General features: G+C 45.1%; 1 protein-coding gene across 1 annotated transcript in view; it reads right to left on the bottom strand.

Annotated features, from left to right (window-relative positions):
* LOC112215150 (rab effector MyRIP-like) overlaps positions 1–19433 on the bottom strand; it is a 147942-nt gene that overhangs the window by 20735 nt on the left and 107774 nt on the right. The window contains 1 exon segment of the mRNA XM_042299152.1: positions 6646–6782. Coding sequence (XP_042155086.1) covers positions 6646–6782 — 137 coding nt within the window.

Here is a 19433-nt window from a genome sequence, read left to right as displayed (position 1 = left end):
TGTCCTCCTCAAACCAGGACGCTTACGTCATCTCATGTCAGTTTATTACCGAGAGATGGAGAGAGATCTATCTTTACTGTTCCTGTTTCATTTCTTCTCATTGACCACGGTCTCACCTTTTCCCCACAGACGGCTCGGGAGGGGAGTCACTCGATATCACCATGACTACCCTGCCGACGGCAGTACTGGGCTGTGTGTGTGTGTGTGTGTGAGACACACACTCCTGTCGGTAAAGCTCCACTTAAAGGTAAAGTTCCTCCAGCAGCAGTCCAGACAGCTAGCTTTCAATTATATTACAGCATCTGCCATCGTACGCTTTCCCAGCACACACACACACACACACACACACACACACACACACACACACACACACAGGCACACCCACAACAGGCAGCTTTCAGCAATGACTGGGCCTTCATTTACACCATGGCAGCTCATACACCAACAGTAAGAGAAAGAGAGAAAGGCAGACGAAGAGAGAGCGAGAGAGAGAGAGAGAGAGAGAGAGGGCGGAGGGATTGAGAGACCCAGAGAGAGGAAGTGAGAGAGAGAACAAGCGAGAGAGGGATAGAAAGAGAGGGAGTTTGTGAATGAGAAATGCACAGACTGGGAGTAAACCTGACTGTTCCATCTGCTGCATGTTGTAGTGAAACATACTGGCCACCAGGGGCACTGCAGATCAGGTGCCATTAGGGGTTGAGATGAGAAGGGCATGGTGGATTTCTGTTCTGTTCTCCACCTACCAATTGTGTTCTGACACCGACAACGCCTCTACAATAAATAGTTGGGTGGCACTGTGTGTGTGTGTGTGTGTGAGAAAGAAAGAGAAGAAGTGTGTGCGTGTATGTTGGTTTTTGTGTGTCCTTAAACGTTTTCATACGTCTGACAGATAGTTAGTGACAGATTAATATATCTTTGACACCAGAGTCACTTAAGGTCACATCATGACATCACGTCAAGCTTCTGTGGGACCGTAGCACTACACTATGCCATCCTGTAAACAACAAGCACACACAAACCCGCTAGTGCATACGCACAAGTACAGGGACACAGACGCACGGACCACACACAAAAACACAAAATGTGCATATGTACATAAACAACACCCCCCCACACACACACACACACAAAACCATTCACAAACATGCACAATCCGTTCACAAAAAACCACACACAACTACTCAAGTCCTGACAGACATTTCGCAGATACACTCCTGGTGCCGCATGTCACCGATGTGACAGCGTTTGGCATTGCGTGTTTCGCCACAGACACACACACACACACACATTTCAGGACAGGGCTGTGTGAGTCACTAATGTTCTAAAACCAGAGACAGCAGCAGGAAGCAGGAGAGAGACAACAAGGTCAACAGTCTACGTATAGTACCTATTAGAGGTCGACCGATTAATCGGGGCCGATTAATTCATTATGGTCGATTTCAAGTTTTCATAACAATCGTAAATCTGTATTTCTGGACACCGATTTTTTTTTTTTACACCTTTATTTAATCTTTATTTAACTAGGCAAGTCAGTTAAGAACACATTCTTATTTTCAATGACGGACAAGGAACGGTGGGTTAACTGCCTTGTTCAGGGGCAGAACGACAGATTTTTACCTTGTCAGCTCGGGTGATTCAATCTTGCAGCCTTACAGTTAACTAGTCCAACGCTCGAACCACCTGCCTCTCGTTGCACTCCACGAGGAGCCTGCCTGTTACGCGAATGCAGTAAGCCAAGGTAAGTTGCTAGCTAGCATTAAACTTATCTTATAAAAAAAACAATCAATCAATCATAATCACTAGTTAAACTAGTAATATCGTCAACCATGTGTAAGTTATCTAGCGTGTCCTGCGTTGCATATAATCGATGCGGTGCGTATTCGCGAAAAAGGCCTGTTCTTACGCCAATGTGTACCTAACCATAAACATCAATGCCTTTGTTAAAATCAATACACAGAAGTATATATTTTTAAACCTGCATATTTAGCTAAAATAAATCCAGGTTAGCAGGCAATATTAACCAGGTGAAATTATGTCCCTTTTCATGTGTTCATGACATTGACATGACATTATGACATAACATTGAAGGTTGTGCAATGTAACAGGAATATTTAGACTTATGGATGCCACCCGTTAGATAAAATACGGAACGGTTCCGTATTTCACTGAAAGAATAAACGTCTTGTTTTCGAGATGATAGTTTCCGGATTCAACCATATTAATGACCTAAGGCTCGTATTTCTGTGTGTTATTATGTTATAAGTCTGTGATTTGATAGAGCAGTCTGACTGAGCAGTGGTAGGCACCAGCAGGCCCCTAAGCATTCATTCAAACAGCACTTTCGTGCATTTTGCCAGCAGCTCTTCATTGTGCTTCAAGCGTTGCACTGTTTATGACTTCAAGCCTATCAACTCCCGAGATTAGGCTGGTGTAACCGATGTGAAATGGTTAGCTAGTTAGCGGGTGCGCGCTAATAGCATTTCAAACGTCACTCGCTCTGACATTTTTGACATGCGTTTTTCTGGATTTTTGTTGTTGTTATTCTGCCTCTCACTGTTCAAATAAACCTACCATTAAAATTATAGACTGATCATTTCTTTGTCAGTGGGCAAACGTACAAAATCAGCAGGGGATCAAATACTTTTTTCCCTCACTGTATATCATTTTGTAATTTAGGTGAATTATCCCTTTAAAAATGGCAACGGCGTTAAAACCAACCTTCATTCACCTGTGATTTTCAAGTGGTTGGAAAGTGATGCATTACTTTCAAATACTATCTGCTCTTTTTGAAGGCGCTTGACTTTCCTCTAGTTTGTCAAAAGCTCCTCAACTCAAACCAACAGCTGTAGTCAGATAGATCTCCCCACTTTCAGATCAATCGAGGTATAGTTTGTTATGTCAACAAAATGTGCCTTCATAGATTGTGGGCTCAGATCAGTGGTGTAAAGTACTTAAGTAGTACTTTAAAGTATTTTTTACTTAAGTCGATTTTTTTGGGGGGGGGGCATCTGTACTTTACTTTACTATTTATATTTTTTGACAACTTCTACTTCACTATATTCCTAAATAAAATAAATGTACTTTTTACTCCATACATTTTCCCTGACACCCAAAAGTACTTGTTACATTTTCACAGGAAAATGGCCCAATTCACACACACACATCAAGAGAACAACACTGTTCATCCCTACTGCCTCTGATCTGGCAGACTCACTAAACACAAATGCTTTTTTTGCAAATTAATGTCAGAGTGTTGTAGTGTGCCCCTGGTTATCCATAAATAAATAAAAATACAAGAAATTGTGCTGTCTGGTTTGCATAATATAAGGAATTTGAAATTATGAATACATTTACATTTACTTTTGATACCTAAGTATATTTGACCAATTCCATTTACTTTTGATACTTAAGTATATTTTAAAAACAAAATACTTTTAGACTTTTCCTCAAGTAGTATTTAACTGGGTGACTTTCACTTTTACTTGAGTCATTTTCTATGAAGGTATCTTTACTGTTACTCACGTATGACAATTGAGTACTTTTTCCACCACTGACTCAGACAAATACTGGATGAAGACATGTTGTATTTCTACAGCACCATGGCCTTGACCCATTATGGGTACATCTTTACAGTCTCTCCCCTTTCAATCTAATATACGAGGAGGGGAGGAGGGAGAGCACACTCAGAATGGTGAGGAGGACATTCTCAGGGACAACGCACATGGCCACACAAACACGCACGCGCCGGTACGGTGTGATGCAGTGGTGCGTGCTTGTGACTCTCATGCAGTATAATCTGTTCAGCTCATCTGAAATGGGAGCCCCTGCGGCAGCTAGCAGCTCATCCCATTTTGTCCCTGTGTGATATAAGAGTGGCAGTGAGAGGAGAGGAGGAGAGGATAGGGGATCAGATGGGGACAGCTGAGAAGACAGATTGGGACAGGAGGGCCCTTTGGACTGTACAGGGACACAGACCGACAGTGGAGCTGATTGGACCAACAGCCACCAGTCAGGTGGACAAAGAGTCACCAGTCAACACAACGGTAGTGGAGCTTTGATACTCCTAATGCTTAAAACAGTGATATACAGTATCAGTCAACAACACCTACTCATTCAAGGGTTTTCCTTTATTTTGACTATTTTCTACATTGTAAGAACAAAAGTGAAGACATCAGCACTATGAAACATCACATCTGGAACCAAAAAAGTGTTACATACAAAAATATATTTTATATTTGAGATTCTTCAAAGTAGCCACCCTTTGCCTTGATGACAGCTTTGAACACACTTGGCATTCTCTCAACCAGCTTCACCTGGAATAACTTGCAACAGTCTTGAAGGAGTTCTTACATATGCTGAGCACTTGTTGGCTGCTTTTCCTTCACTCGCTGCAGAATGCTGTGGTAGCCATGCTGGTTAAGTGTGCCTTGAATTCTAAATAAATCAGACAGTGTCACCAGCAAAGCACCCCGACACCATCACACCACCACCTCCACGATGCACGGTGGGAACCACACACGTTGAGATCATCCGTTCACCTACTCTGCGTCTCACAAAGACACGGTGGTTGGAACCAAAAATCTCAAATTTGGACTCATCAGATCAAAGGACTGATTTCCACCGGTCTAATGTCCATTGCTCGTGTGTCTTGGCCCAAGCAAGTCTCTTCTTCTTATTGGTGTCCTTTAGTAGTGGTGTCTTTGCAGCAATTCGACCATGAAAGGCCTGATTCACACAGTCTCTTCTGAACAGTTGATGTTGAGATGCGTCTGTTACTTGAACTCTGAGAAGCATTTATTTGGGCTGCAATTTCAGAGGATGGTAGCTCTGATGAACTTATCCTCTGCAGCAGAGGTAACTCTGGGTCTTCCTTTCCTGTGGAGGTCCTCATGAGAGCGAGTTCCATCCTAGCGCTTGATGGTTTTTGCGACAGCACTTATTTGAGCTGTTCTTGCCATAATATGGACTTGGTATTTTTAGCAAATAGGGCTATCTTCTGTATGCCATCACAACTGATTGGCTCAAAAGCATTAAGGAAAGAAATTCCACATATAATCTTTTAACAAGGCACACCTGTTAATTTAAATGTATTCCAGGTGACTACCTCATGAAGCTGGTTATGAGAATGCCAAGAGTGTGCAAAGCTGTAATCAAGACAAAGGGTGGCTACTTTGAAGAATCTCAAATATAAATTATATTTTGATTTGTTTAACACTTTTTTGGTAACTACATGATTCCATGTCGGTTATTTCATAGTTTAGAAAAGAGTAACTGTAGAAAACAGTCAAAATAAAATAAAAACCCTGAAATTAGTAGGTGTGTCCAAACTTTTGACTGGCACTGTAACTGCTATGACTAGCAGCTGTTCCGGTAGGCTGGCGAAGAAAATACAGTGGCCCTATTCCTGCCATGACGAGCACCATTAGCACTGTCACTAATAGTAGGCTTAACGGCCATGTTGGACACTTTTGCCAGCCTGTTCCACATCAGCATTGGAAGTCAAGGAGGTGTACCCCTCTGTTCAATCACCTCATCCCTTTAAAAGGATCAATCTGGGATTTGAACATACATTTTTTGGACTTTTAAATTGATGATATAGAGAGCTATTAATTATTGATGTATATAAAACTTTTAAAAACCCCATCGCACCGCTGTCGTTGTTTGAATTCCAGATTGCCCCTTTAACCCGCTGTGCTATACCACGGTAATATCCCCCAACTCTATACACTCCAACCGACCAGGCTGATGGGGGTAGGGGGAAACAATGGCATCTGGATTATGAGAGGATGAGGGCAGATAAAACGTGTCTCTACTGTTCCCACAGCAGGAACTAATCATTCAGAGGCCAAAGTGGCCCAGGCCACTGAGGGGATTTACGACCCAGCCAGCAGAGCAGCTGCTGCCCCCATCACCACCACCCCACCCAGGCCTAGCAGCATGGCCACTCTCTTCTCTCCCCCATTAGGCTTACTGAGCAGCAGCCGTAACGCTAGCTGTCTGCTAATATTACACAAGGATTACCCCTCTCAAACCTCAGGGATTAGTACCATCTACTGTGTCCAGGAGGCTGGCCAGTGGTGGATGATGAGTGTGTTTGGGTATAAAAGAGAGATGACGTGTGTGGGGGAAGGGGGGTGAGGGAGTGTGTGTGGGTAGAAAAAAGAGATAATGTGTGCGTACGAAAGAGAGAACGTGTGTGTGTGTGACAGTCGGTGTTAGAGGGAAAGCGGGGCTGTGTATATCCGATGGCCATTGGTTCTGTTTCTCACCACATGACTTGTGAGACAAGGGACTGTGGTTCTCTCTACTGTATGTGCGCGAGTGGAAATGTGACGCGAGACCTTTTGTAGTTGAGTTACTGACTGAGAGCTGTTAATGCGTATTAACCAACATAGCACACATAATGGGCCAGGCAGTAGTATAGACAGGGGCCATAGAAGCCCAGAGAGATATTTGGTCATTAAATTAAGCTGGACCAAGGCACTCTTCATATAATTAAAATACTTTTTTTGGGGTGGGATGTTCAATAGATATTTTAAACTCCAGAGATATGACACTGTTATGCACAGGGAGACAGAGAGAGGGAGAGAGTTTGCTTTGGACTGACGCAGTCATGAAAGGCCACGAGGAGGCTTTTACATGTACCTGGTAGATCCAAGATGCCTCCTCTCTCCACTATGTGATTTCTGTAGAGCGTCTTCAGAACCTTGGCACTGCCGAACCTCTTGAAGCGGCTCTTCACGTTGTTATAGTACCATTCTAGAGACTGGGTCCGCAATATCCTGGAGAGGAGAAGAAAGAGAGAGGAGAGAGAACGAGAGAGAGAGTAGGGAGAGAGAGAGAAGGGAGAGAGAGCGAGAGAGGAGAGAGCGAGAAGGGAGAGAGAGCGAGCGATAAGGGAGACAGAGTCAGTGAAATTAAGCATGGCACAGTAAAGAGGACGGAGAAAAAGCATGAAGGATCCAAGGAAAATGTCGAATCACGGCCGAGTCATACTTTGGCACAGCGTCAACAAAGCCATGTGAAAACTCTGTTTAATTTGACGTCTCTGTATTACTGTGGCAGAGCGATGACTACCGTTTCTCTCTTTCAGACAACACTCTGGGAAACAAACTCTTTCCCTTGTGAACAGAGGTCAGTGAGAGAAAGCTGGCTTCTGTCCTGTTCCCAGTCCATGGGGCTGCATCTCAAATGGCACCCTTTTCCCCTACTTACATTACAACGAGCCCGTCCTCCTATAGCTCCACCCACCAGCCTCCTCTGAAACCCATAGGGCTCTGGTCAAAAGTAGTGCTATATAGGGTAGAGGATGCCATTTGAGATGCAGCCCATGGTGTTATGACACCACGACTGGCATTGTATTTACTGAGCCATGTAAGCAGTCAAGCAGTCAACAGTCCCATTCACAGCCCCTCTCCACCACTTCAATGTGAATAATTGCCTTGTTAATCCGATGATCCAATGCCATTTGAGGGTATTGTGTGTGTGTGTGTGTGTGTGTGTGTGTGTACACAGTGCATTCGGAAAGTATTCAGACCCCTAGACTTTTTCCACATTTTGTTACATTAGTCTTATTCTAAAATGGATTAAATAAAATGTTTATACATTTTCCCAAAATTCTGAACAACATTTTGCTTTGTCATTATGGGGTATTGTTTGTAGATTGATGAGGGGGAAAAAATGATTTAATAAATTTTAGCATATTTTAGCAAAATGTAGGAAAAGTCCAGGGGTCTGAAAACTTTCGAATGCACTGTATTGTGTATTGAATGCACACTGTGTTGTGTATTGACTGTGCGTGAATGTGTATTGTGTGTGTGTGTGTATTGTGTGAGTACGTATTTGATTTTTTATTTAAGCAGGCAAGTCAGTTAAGAACAATTTTTTATTTACAATGACGGCCTACCTCGGCCAAACCCTCCCCTAACCCGGCCAATTGTGCGCCGCCCTATGGGACTCCCAATCACGGTCGGTGGTGCTACAGCCCGGAATCAAACCAGGGTCTGTAGTGACGCCTCTAGCACTGAGATGCAGTGCCTTAGACCGCTGCACTACTCGGGAGCACGTACGTGCGTTTTGTGTGTATGTGACTGGATGCCCCACCCTTTTCCCCACGGCTTGGTGTGGATCTGGAGCCGGAGTGTGTTTGACGAGGCGCTAGCTGCTCATACTGACCCGACTGCTGTGGTCTGTGTGTTATGTAAGCAGTCATTTATGTTGGAGTGTGTTCTGGTTTAACATGAGGTAAGCGCTCGCCTTGCGCCTTGTGTTGCATGGGATTGCGTGAATCTCTGCCAACTTTGTGTTAAATCTCTCCCAAACCACCGCCCGCCCTATTTCATTCACAGTGGAAAAACCCTTGTCACATACTGTTCACATAATCACGGACAAAACGTACTCACACGTGCGCACACACACACAATACATACAGAGTGCTGTGCCTAATCTGTTCATTCTATATCGGGATGGTTTCTGCATGGAAAAGTTTTGGATGGGCTGTTTTTTCATGTCGCCTATGTCCAAGTCCCTCCTCCCAAAAAATGATAATAATCATTTGGAAATACTTTTTGGGATGGAAAAACTCAGATATGCAGTCAATATTGTAGATAAGCATAAGCCATGGCAAAATGTGTAGAATGGCAGGAAATGTGCTTTAAAACAGCTACAGTGTGTCATTGCGTCGAACAGGAGGGCCTTGAAAATGTTTGGTCAGTGACCGCACCATAGGCCACGCCAGTGACCACGCCCATCACGTGAGGCCCATTTTGATCCAGAAGAAAACCTGTATATAGGCTATATACACTGCTCCAAAAAATAAAGGGAACACTTAAACAACACAATGTAACTCCAAGTCAATCATACTTCTGTGAAATCAAACTGTCCACTTAGGAAGCAACACTGATTGACAATACATTTCACATGCTGTTGTGCAAATGGAATCGACAACAGGTGGAAATTATAGGCAATTAGCAAGACACCCCCGATAAAGGAGTGGTTCTGCAGGTGGTGACCACAGACCACTTCTCAGGTCCTATGCTTCCTGGCTGTTTTGGTCACTTTTGAATGCTGGCAGTGCTTTCACTCTAGTGGTAGCATGAGATGGAGTCTACAACCCACACAAGTGGCTCAGGTAGTGCAGCTCATCCAGGATGGCACATCAATGCGAGCTGTGTCAAGAAGGTTTGCTGTGTCTGTCAGCGTAGTGTCCAGAGCATGGAGGCGCTACCAGGAGACAGGCCAGTACATCAGGAGACGTGGAGGAGGCCGTAGGAGGGCAACAACCCAGCAGCAGGACCGCTACCTCCGCCTTTGTGCAAGGAGGAGCACTGCCAGAGCCCTGCAAAATGACCTCCAGCAGGCCACAAATATGCATGCGTCTGCTCAAACGGTCAGAAACAGACTCCATGAGGGTGGTATGAGGGCCCGATGTCCACAGGTGGGGGTTGTGCTTACAGCCCAACACCGTGCAGGACATTTGGCATTTGCCAGAGAACACCAAGATTGGCAAATTTGCCACTGGTGCCCTGTGCTCTTCACAGATGAAAGCAGGTTCACACTGAGCACGTGAGAGACGTGACAGAGTCTGGAGACGCCATGGAGAACGTTCTGCTGCCTGCAACATCCTCCAGCATGACCGCTTTGGCGGTGGGTCAGTCATGGTGTGGGGTGGCATTTCTTTGGGGGGGGCACACAGCCCTCCATGTGCTCGCCAGAGGTAGCCTGACTGCCATTAGGTACCGAGATGAGATCCTCAGACCCCTTGTGAGACCATATGCTGGTGCGGTGGGCCCTGGGTTCCTCCTAATGCCAGACAATGCTAGACCTCTTGTGGCTGGAGTGTGTCAGCAGTTCCTGCAAGAGGAAGGCATTGATGCTATGGACTGGCCCGCCCGTTCCCCAGACCTGAATCCAATTGAGCACGTCTGGGACATCATGTCTCACTCCATCCACCAACGCCACGTTGCACCACAGACTGTCCAGGAGTTGGCGGATGCTTTAGTCCAGGTCTGGGAGGAGATCCCTCAGGAGACCATCCTCCACCTCATCAGGAGCATGCCCAGGCATTGTAGGGAGGTCATACAGGCACGTGGAGGCCACACACACTACTGAGCCTCATTTTGACTTGTTTTAAGGACATTACATCAAAGTTGGATCAGCCTGTAGTGTGGTTTTCCACTTTAATTTTGAGTGTGACTCCAAATCCAGACCTCCATGGGTTGATACATTTGATTTCCATTGATAATTTGTGTGATTTTGTTGTCAGCACATTCAACTATGTAAAGAAAAAAGTATTTCATAGGAATATTTTATTCATTCAGATCTAGGACGTGTTATTTTAGTGTTCCCTTTATTTTTTGAGCAGTGTATATAAATTATATCCCTCACAGCCCTCATGGAAGTGAGTCAGAGTGTGTGTGTGTGCCAGACATCAGTGTGTGTGTGTGTGTGTGTGTGTGTGTGTGTGTGTCAGGCAGCAGTGTGTGTGTGTGTGTGTGCCAGGCAGCAGTGTGTGTGTGTGCCAGGCAGCAGTGTGTGTGTGTCTCTATGCCAGCATGAGACAAACCAGATACATACAAGTATATAAGCTGCTAATAGAGGAATCATGAGTGCCTTTGAAGGTCCTTGGGTTTTGTAGGCTCTCATCCCTCCCTCCATCCCACCCTCCCTCTGTTCTCTATGGACTTATTATTCTCCTCTCCCTCTATCAGCTGGCCCGACAAACGCGTCCGGCCTCCTTAAGTCACACCCGGGGTCACCCAGGTTCCAGTAATGGCTGCCGGGAGCAAGCGAGAGCCCAACTGAAATGGCCCGGATGGTTTTTATCTCTGGCTACTTGCTTCTCACTGCCGCCGCACAGCCAAACAGGAAATAAATGAACGAACACCTGAAGAGAAACAGGGGAGAAATACACATGGTTTCTGTGCGATAAGGCTTAAAGTGTCACAGAAGTTGAACTGGGACTCTAGGAGGTATACACTGAGGGTTCGAGCACAACAGCACTTACAGTTGACCGGGGCAGCTCTAGCAGGGCAAAAAGTTGACAAACAGACTTGTTGGAAAGGTGGCATCCTATGACGGTGCCACATTGAAAGTCACTGAGCTCTACAGTAAGGCCATTCTACTGCCAATGTTTGTCTATGGAGATTGCATAGCAGTGTGCTCGATTTTATACACCTGTCAGCAACAGGTATGGCTGAAATAGCCGACTCCACTAATTTGAAGGGGTGTCCACAAACTTTTGTATACAGTACATTCGGAAAGTATTCAGGATTTTTTACATTACAGCTTTATCCTAAAATGGATTATAAATCAAATGTTTTCCTCATCAATCTATAATTTTAATGGTAGGTTTATTTGAACACAGAATAACAACAACAAAAATCCAGAAAAACGCATGTAAAAAATGTTATAAATTGATTAGCATTTTAATGAGGGAAATAAGTATTTGACCCCTCTGCAAAGCATGACTTAGTACTTGGTGGCAAAACCCTTGGCAATCACAGAGGTCAGACGTTTCTTGTAGTTGGCTACCAGGTTGGCACACATCTCAGGATGGATTTTGTCCCACTCCCCTTTGCAGATCTTCTCCAAGTCATTAAGGTTTCGAGGCTGACGTTTGGCAACTCGCACCTTCAGCTCCCTCCACAGATTTTCTATGGGATTAAGGTCTGGAAACTGGCTAGGCCACTCCAGGACCTTAGTGTGCTTCTTCTTGAGCCACTCCTTTGTTGCCTTGGCCGTGTGTTTTGGGTCATTATCATGCTGGAATACCCATCCATGACCCATTTTCAATGCCCTGGCTGAAGGAAGGAGGTTCTCACCCAACATTTGATGGTACATGGCCCCGTCCATCGTCCCGTTGATGCGGTGAAGTTGTCCTGTCCCCTTAGCAGAAAAACACCCCTAAAGCATAATGTTTCCACCTCCAAGTTTGACGGTGGGGATGGTATTCTTGGGGTCATAGGCAGCATTCCTCCTGCTCCAAACACGGCGAGTTGAGTCGATGCCAAAGAGCTCCATTTTGGTCTGATCTGACCACAACACTTTCACCCAGTTGTCCTCTGAATCATTCAGATGTTCATTGGCAAACTTCAGACGGGCATGTACAGTATATGTGAGGTCCACTAGAGCAGGGGGACCTTGCGGGCTCTGCAGGATTTCAGTCCTTCACGGCGTAGTGTTACCAATTGTTTTCTTGGTGACTATGGTCCCAAGGGCCTTGAGATCATTGACAAGATCCTCCCGTGTAGTTCTGGGCTGATTCCTCACCGTTCTCATGATCATTGCAACTCCACAAGGTGAGATCTTGCATGGAGCCCCAGGCCGAGGGAGATTGACAGTTCTTTTGTGTTTCTTCCATTTGCGAATAATCGCACCAACTGTTGTCACCTTCTCACCAAGCTGCTTAGCGATGGTCTTGTAGCCCATTCCAGCCTTGTGTAGGTCTACAATCTTGTCCCTGACATCCTTGGAGAGCTTTTTGGCCTTGGCCATGGTGGAGAGTTTGGAATCTAATTGATTGATTGCTTCTGTGGACAGGTGTCTTTTATACAGGTAACAAACTGAGATTAGGAGCACTCCCTTTAAGAGTGTGCTCCTAATCTCAGCTCGTTACCTGTATAAAAGACACCTGGGAGCCAGAAATCTTTCTGATTGAGATGGGGTCAAATACTTATTTCCCTCATTAAAAGCAATTCAATTTATAACATTTTTGACATGCATTTTTCTGGATTTTTTTGTTGTTATTCTGTCTCTCACTGTTCAAATAAACCTACCATTCAAATTATAGACTGATAATTTCTTTGTCAGTGGGCAAACATACAAAATCAGCAGGGGATCAAATACTTTCCCCCCCTCACTGTAAGTATTCAGACCTTTTGCTATGAGACTCGAAATTGAGCTCAGGTGCATCCTGTTTCCATAGATCATCCTTGAGATGTTCCTACAACTTGATCGTGGTAAATTTTACCACAGGTAACTTTTACATGTGGTAAATTCAATTGATTGGACATGATTTGGAAAGGCACACAGCTGTCTATATAAAGGTCCCACAGTTGACAGTGCATGTCAGAGCAAAAAGAAAGCCATGAGGTCGAAGCAATTGTCCTTAGAGCTCCAAGACAGGATTGTGTCGAAGCACAGATCTGGTGAAGGGTACCAGAGGATCTGCAGGGAAGAATGGGAGAAACTCCCCAAATACAGGTGTGCCAAGCTTGTAGCATCATACCCAAGAAGACTAGAGGCTGTAATCACTGCCAAAGGTGCTTCAACAAAGTACTGAGTGAAGGGTCTGAATAATTCAGTTCTTTATTTTTAATACATTTGCAAAACATTTTTTTTTACTTTGTCATTATGGGATATTGTATGTACATTGAGGGGGGTGAAAAACAATTGAACCCCATTTTAGAATAAGGCTATAACATAACAAAACGTGGAAAAATTCAAGGGGTCTGAATACTTTCCGAATGCACTGTAGAGTGTAGATTGTGTATGAGTGCCATTCTGAGGGTGAATGGGCAAGAAAATATTTAAGTGCCTTTGAACAGTGTATGGTAGTATTTCCCGGGCGCAGCGGTTTGTGTCAAGAACTGCAACGTTGCTGGGTTTTTCACGCTCAACATTTCCCTGCGTGTATCAAGAATGGTCCACCACCCAAAGGACATCCAGCCCACTTGATACAACGGTGTGAAGCATTTCCGTTCTGCATCAGTGGGCTCAACTAGCAGCCCTCCACTCCCTGTGCCTGTCATTCAAGACAAGTAGTGAAACAGATGGGGGACAATGTACAGTTCAGGTTCGGCATCTGATCCATCTCTACTCCTCCCTTACAGGCTACTCAAGTGTTAGGCTACACACTACACGGACCCTCTCAAATGTAGTCAAATCATGTCAGCACACTAACCCTCTCAAATGTAATCAAATCATGTCAGCACACTAACCCTCTCAAATGTAGTCAAATCATGTCAGTACACGAACCCTCTCAAATGTAGTCAAATCCAGCACACTAACCCTCAAATGTAGTCAAATCATGTCAGTCTCAAATTAAGTCAAATCATGAACCCCCTCTCAAATGTATTCAAATCATGTCAGCACACTAACCCTCTCAAATGTAGTCAAATCATGTCAGTACACGAACCCTCTCAAATTAAGTCAAATCATGTCAGCACACTAACCCTCTCAAATGTAGTCAAATCATGTCAGTACACGAACCCTCTCAAATTAAGTCAAATCATGTCAGCACACTAACCCTCTCAAATGTAGTCAAATCATGTCAGTACACGAACCCTCTCAAATTAAGTCAAATCATGTCAGCACACTAACCCTCTCAAATGTAGTCAAATCATGTCAGTACACGAACCCTCTCAAATTAAGTCAGTACACAAACCTTCCCAAATTAAAGTTGGCTCTACTGTTTTCATGTATTCTCAGAGAGGGCTGTGATTTATGAAACATGACATTCTGTCTCGTGGGTTCATCCCACGAATTTCAGAGAGCGAAGTGGATAAGGGAAGGAGGTTTCGGTCGGCACCCTACTGCTGCAGCACAGTTACTTTGTGCGAATCCATATTCCGTAATGAGGTTAGGAGAAAACAAAACGTATTCCAGACTCACATGAATAAGGGAGCGGGATTCTTCGGGAGAGTCTCTTCTCCCCGAACCCCCAGCACCCTGCCTTGGAGCTTGGGAGGGAACAAGCTTTCCTCTCCTTCTTTACTCTCTCTCCTCTCTTCTTCGATCAATTTGCACATCTAAATGTGATCTAAATAAAATATGTTTGCGAAAGAAAAACGTGTAGGAAAAAAAAGGCCTCTGATGCTTTTCCAAGGACCCCACTTCCCCTGGCAAAAGGAACTATTACCATAATTGACTTGTAATGAATCCCAGTGGTTTCTGTGGAGGGGGTGGAGCAGGGAGAGGGAAGGCAGAGGGATGGGTAAAAGCGGCGCTTCTTCAACATCAAAGATCAAATCTCTTTCCTCTGCTCTGAACGCGAACAGACGATCTCTCTATTTAATGAAACAAAATAAGACGTGGGGGTGAAATGAAGCAGCTCTGTGTTTTATGATTAGTTTTGGATTTTAAAGTTTGAGGTGGAGATCATCTCATGATTTTTTACATCTTAATGAGTCTGCTGTGAAATGTTTGAAGGGTTGGAGTGTTCGTGGGGATGTGACCATTTCATTCCACGGAGAGGCTCAAGGTTCAAGGTTTTTTCCCCCCACTGTCTGCGAAAAAGCAAGAAAAAAAACAAATCAACTCGGCAAAAAAAAGAAAACGGCCCTTTTTCAGGACTCGTCTTTCAAAGATATTTGGATTTTTACGAATTAACTTCACAGATCTTCATTGTAAAGGATTTAAACACGGTTTCCCATGCTTGTGTAATGAACCATAAACAATTCATGAACTTGCGCCTGTGGAACGGTCGTTAAGACACTAACAGCTTACAGACGGTAGACAATTAAGGTCACAGTTATGAAAACTGCCTCTGAAAAACACCAAAAGAAAGATGCCCAAGGTCCCTGCTCATCTGCGTGAACGTGCCTTAGGCATGCTGCAAGGAGGCATGAGGACTGCAGATGTGGCCAGGCCAATAAATTGCCATGTCCGTACTGTGAGATGCCTAAGACAGAGCTACAGGTAGACAGGATGGAGAGCTGATCATCCTCGCAGTGGCAGACTACGTGTAACAACACCTGCACAGGATCGGTATTTATGCTGCAGTAGTTTGTGTCGGGGGGCTAGGGTCAGTTTGTTATATCTGGAGTACTTCTCCTGTCCTATTCGGTGTCATGTGTGAATTTAAGTGTGCTCTCTAATTCTCTCCTTCTCTCTTTCTCTCTCTCTCTCTCTCTCTCTCTCTCTCGGAGGACCTGAGCCCTAGGACCATGCCTCAGGACTACCTGACATGATGACTCCTTGCTGTCCCCAGTCCACCTGGCCGTGCTGCTGCTCCAGTTTCAACTGTTCTGGCTTATTATTATTTGACCATGCTGGTCATTTATGAACATTTGAACATCTTGGCCATATTCTGTTATAATCTCCACCTGGCACAGCCAGAAGAGGACTGGCCACCCCACATAGCCTGGTTCCTCTCTACGTTTCTTCCTAGGTTTTGGCCTTTCTAGGGAGTTTTTCCTAGCCACCGTGCTTCTACACCTGCATTGCTTGCTGTTTGGGGTTTTAGGCTGGGTTTCTGTACAGCACTTTGAGATATCAGCTGATGTGTAAAGGGCTATACAAATACATTTGATCGGTACATCCGAACATCACACGGGACAGGTACAGGATGGCGGCAACAACAACTACCCGAGTTACACCAGGAACGCACAATCCCTCCATCAGTGCTCAGACTGTCCGCAATAGGCTGAAAGAGGCTGGGACTGAGGGCTTCTAGGCCTGTTGTAAGGCAGGTCTTTACCAGACATCACTGCCAAAAACATCGCCTATGGGCACAAACACACCGTCGCTGGACCAGACATGACTGGCAAGAAGTGCTCTTCATTGACGAGTCGCGGTTTTGTCTCACCAGGGGTGATGGTCGGATTTGCGTTTATCATCGAAGGAATGAGCATTACACCGAGGCCTGTACTCTGGAGCGGGATCGATTTGGAGGTGGAGGGTCCGTCATGGTCTGGGGTGGTGTGTCACAGCATCATTGGACTGAGCTTGTTGTCATTGCAGGCAATCTCAACGCTGTGCGTTACAGGGAAGACATCCTCCTCCCTCATGTGGTACCCTTCCTGCAGGCTCATCCTGACATGACCTTCCAGCATGACAATGCCACCAGCCATACTGCTCATTCTGTGCATGATTTCCTGCAAGACAGGAATGTCAGTGTTCTGCCATGGCCAGTGAAGAGCCCGGATCTCAATCTGGGACCTGTTGGATTGGAGGGTGAGGGCTAGGGCCATTCCCCCCCCAGAAATGTCCGGGAACTTGCAGGTGCCTTGGTGGAAGAGTGGGGTAACATCTCACAGCAAGAACTGGCAAATCTGGTGCAGTCCATGAGGAGGAGATGCACTGCAGTACTTAATGCAGCTGGTGGCCACACCAGATGCTGACTGTTACTTTTGAAACGGTCACCATCAGACCATTTCTTTCACAAACAAAAGAAGTTCTGCAAATGTCTGAATCGTGTAAAGCCTTATGTAATATTGTTTGGCTCTAAACCAACACATCAGTAGGTCAGGTCAGAGCCTGGGAGCAGCTATTCATAATAAACACAGGTAAGTATTTTAGAAATGCTATTATTCTATGAAAAATAAATACCATCCCATCCCATATTATGCCATTTCTTTCTTTTTACTGTGTTTGTGTGTGTGTATGCGTGTGTACATGTGTATTAAGAGACATAGACAAGTCCATCACTAACCACTGGTTATGAGGCAGTACGAGCCACTCCCAGTCTGAATGGAAACCACAGACAGACGATCGACAGCTCAACCTCACCCCGAAGAAAGGAATGCATGCTAAGCCATCACAAGCAGTGGCATGGCCTATTTTAAAGGCCGTCACATTTAGGCCATCCTTAGATCAAATCTAACACATTTCAAATGTTATTGTGCCCCTCAATGTAAATAAAGCATGGTGAAGAGGCAGACTGGAACAGCACTGAGCCCCTCTAGCTGCGAACCTCTGACCTATCTGTGTGTGTGTGTGTGTCTGTATACATGAACACCCATGTGCGCCCCCCCGGCCAGTTTAGAAGGTCCAGGGTGCTCCGTCTTGCTAACTCAACTCACTTGTCTAAATATAGGAGCAGCAGATCCTCACTTCTGCTCAGGCACCGCTAGGCAATTCTCTCACCCAAACGTTCATCACTCCTTCCTCCCCCTCTCCCTAGACCCCCTAGCACTGCAAATGGCCATGGAAGCAGCTGAGAGAGCCCAGGGCCGCATCCCAAATGGCACCCTGTTCCCTAATATAGTGCACTACTTTTTCCACCTGGGCCCATAGGGCCCTCACCAAAAGTAGTGCCCTATGTAGAGAATAGGGTGATATTTGGGATGCAGCACAGGACAAACTGTTCCTATTGGGCCCAATCCGAACTTTAGATCAAGGCACTTAAGATGAAATGAGAGGAGGTCTGAGATAAAGAAGAGAAGGGGGGGTTAATATGAATGGGATTGTAGAAGCCAAAAGCCTCCTTCCAAAGTACCTATCACAACTGGTCTGGGAGAGGCTGGACAGTGTATGAGATTGTGAGAGAAGTGTGTGTACTCTTACATGCCTGTGTGTGCGTGTGCGCGTGTGTGTGTGCGCGTAGCTAGCATCCGATGAAGCAAGCGGCGCAGAACGGAGACAAAATTGTGAAAGGAAGATATGCACGACAGCAACATTCTCTGTTGCCTCTTCCCATTCGTTCAGCACGCGGCCAACCGTAGTGTGTGGCTAATGGTAGCCGCGAGCTACGCTAGCCTTGTTTAGAGCTATGACATCTAATGAGGCGAGCACAGCAGAAGCTGGAAGAGACAGGGGGGGGTGAGGGTGTAAACAAATTAATGGCCACTCCTAACACATTATAAAAGCGATAGCACAGACACGCTATTAATACAGCAGACTAGTCCAATCCCAATCACGTGGGGAGGTCCCTGGGTGGCCGGTTTGACTTGGCGGTGGTCCCTGGGCAAAACAAGGTTGAAGACCCCTGCATAACAGTCTCGGACCTTGCATTGAACCTGTAGCGCGACGTCACTCAAGAAGTGGAAATCTATTCTGCCCGACCAAGCAAAAAGAGCAGTAACTGTTGCCATTTTTTTAATACATTAAATACATGCTTTATCATGTGGGCAAATACCCTGCCTCAATTGTGTGGTGTTATGGAGAAAATGGGGGGGGGTCATGTTTACAGTAACTGCAGAAAGTTAGTGAAACAAAGGAAAAAGGCACTTAACTGCCACCACTCACGTCAGTTACTGCCTTTTGTCCTTGGTTTCCCTGAGCTTTGGGCTGCAGTGTCTACGGTTTACCTTGCTTTTATTTAATATATGGCTGTCAGTGTATCAAACTACATGACACTGAAAGCTACATATTAACACAACATTGTGTACAAAAAACGAATTGTCATGGAAACGTATTTCAGTGGGTGTACCAAGCAAGAAGGCAGTAACTGCCGTCTAGGGTCAAAGGTCATGTCAGAGGTCAATATGAATAATTTTTTTTACCTGAAACCAAAACACCTTAGCCGGAAAATGTAATACTGGCTGGAATTAAAAAGGATCTGAGATGACATAACTGCCAGGTTGAAAAGGCAAGCTTCAGGATCCTCAGGAGAGATAACCGTGACACGTGGAAATGAGATATGTTAATTAATTAATTATGTTATGTACCATCTCTGGATGGAAGGACAAACCAACCACAAGCCCAATGCTTTATGCAATGGCACCTTCTGTAGGACATACAGTGGGGGATAGCATATACTGCTACCTACC

This window comes from Oncorhynchus tshawytscha, linkage group LG16 (assembly GCF_018296145.1).
Source record: "Oncorhynchus tshawytscha isolate Ot180627B linkage group LG16, Otsh_v2.0, whole genome shotgun sequence".
Lineage (NCBI taxonomy): Eukaryota > Metazoa > Chordata > Actinopteri > Salmoniformes > Salmonidae > Oncorhynchus > Oncorhynchus tshawytscha.
Note: the sequence above shows the minus strand (reverse complement) of the source record. Positions and strands in the feature narration are given on the sequence as shown.